The following is a 1,498-nucleotide window of genomic DNA, read 5'->3' on the forward strand; positions in this document are numbered from 1 at the left end:
GCTGTGGCCTGGTCCTGAGCGTGGCCTGGTCCCGAGCTGTGGCCTGGTCCCGAGCATGGCTTGGTCCCGAGCTGTGGCCTGGTCCCGAGCGTGGCCTGGTCCCGAGCTGTGGCCTGGTCCTGAGCTGTGGCCTGGTCCCGATGGTGGCCTGGTCTCGATGGTGGCCTGGTCCTGAGCTGTGGCCTGGTCCTGAGCTGTGGCCTGGTCCCGAGCCGTGGCCTGGTCCCAATGGTGGCCTGGTCCTGAGCTGTGGCCTGGTCCTGAGCTGTGGCCTGGTCCCGAGCCGTGGCCTGGTCCCGATGGTGGCCTGGTCCTGAGCTGTGGCCTGGTCCCAATGGTGGCCTGGTCCCGAGCCGTGGCCTGGTCCTGAGCCGTGGCCTGGTCTCGAGCTGTGGCCTGGTCCCCAGCGGCCCCAGCGCTGTCTGTGCTGATGCAGCCATGGAGCACGGGAAGCAAACTGCTTCACTCTGTGGGTCACGGACATGGTGGCCCCAAGGCCTTTCTCTAATGCTCTTATTTCATTTCAGAAACACGAGGATGAAAGTGAAGCCTGGCTCCACAGACAGGTAACTATTCCACGAGTGAGTTCCCACACTGGGGGCGTTTGCATCTCACAATGACCCGGGGGGAGCCCCAAGCAGACGCTAGGCGTGCGTGGCCCTGGTGAGAGCGGCCGTCTGCCACCCTGCTCCCTCCGTGGCCCTCGCACTCCTGGAAGGCGGGCTCCAAGGAGGATGCTTGAACGTCGCTGCTCTTGACAGCCTACAACGTGTGGTGAGACCTCAGGTCTCCGGTACATGATGCCCTGCGGGTGAAGGAAAAATGGTGAGTTTCCCAGAAGAAAAGGAAACATGGGCAATAGTTCTGTTTTCTCCACGTGGTCCCGTGGGGTCTCATTTGCAGCGGATGCCGCCAGGGTTCAGCATGAGCCTCCCAGGGACGAGACGTCAACCCCACTCCCGGCTTCCCGTCTCTGACCCAGATAAAAAGTGCCCTCAGAGAGGCTCTGGGAATTGGAGATCACAGGAGGTCAGGGAGGCCTACAGTTACTCACTCCATGACCAAAAATATGTTATATAATAAAAGGCTAATATGCAAATCAAACGAACGGCAGAAGGACCAGTCGCTATGATGTGCACTGACTACCAGGGGGCAGACGCTTAAGGCAGGAGCTGCCCCCTGGTGGTCAGTACGCTCCCACAGGGGGAGCACTGCTTAGCCAGAAGCTGGGCTAACCGCTAGCAAGTGCAGCAGGGGTGGCAGGAGCCTCTCCCACCTCTGTGGCAGCACTAAGGATGTCTGACTGATGGCTTGGGCCTGCTCCCCTTGGATGTTGTCAGTCAGACATCCCCCAAGGGCTCCTGGACTGCAAGAGGGCACAGGCTGGGCTGAGAGAGCCCCCCCCCCGAGTGCACAAATTTTGTGCACCGTGCCTCTAGTGTGTGTGTGTGTGTGTGTGTGTGTATATATATATTAAATATATATGTATATTTAATAT

General features: G+C 59.5%; 1 protein-coding gene across 1 annotated transcript in view; it reads left to right on the forward strand.

Moving 5' to 3' along the window:
* The window catches only part of DPP6 (dipeptidyl-peptidase 6), a 386,529-nt gene that overhangs the window by 318,636 nt on the left and 66,395 nt on the right, over positions 1 to 1,498 (forward strand). The window contains exon 12 of the mRNA XM_014532252.1: positions 528 to 566. Within this exon, the coding sequence (XP_014387738.1) occupies positions 528 to 566 (39 nt within the window). The remainder of the gene's footprint in view (positions 1 to 527; positions 567 to 1,498) is intronic.

This window comes from Myotis brandtii, unplaced genomic scaffold (assembly GCF_000412655.1).
Source record: "Myotis brandtii unplaced genomic scaffold, ASM41265v1 scaffold868, whole genome shotgun sequence".
NCBI classification, from domain to species: Eukaryota; Metazoa; Chordata; class Mammalia; order Chiroptera; family Vespertilionidae; genus Myotis; species Myotis brandtii.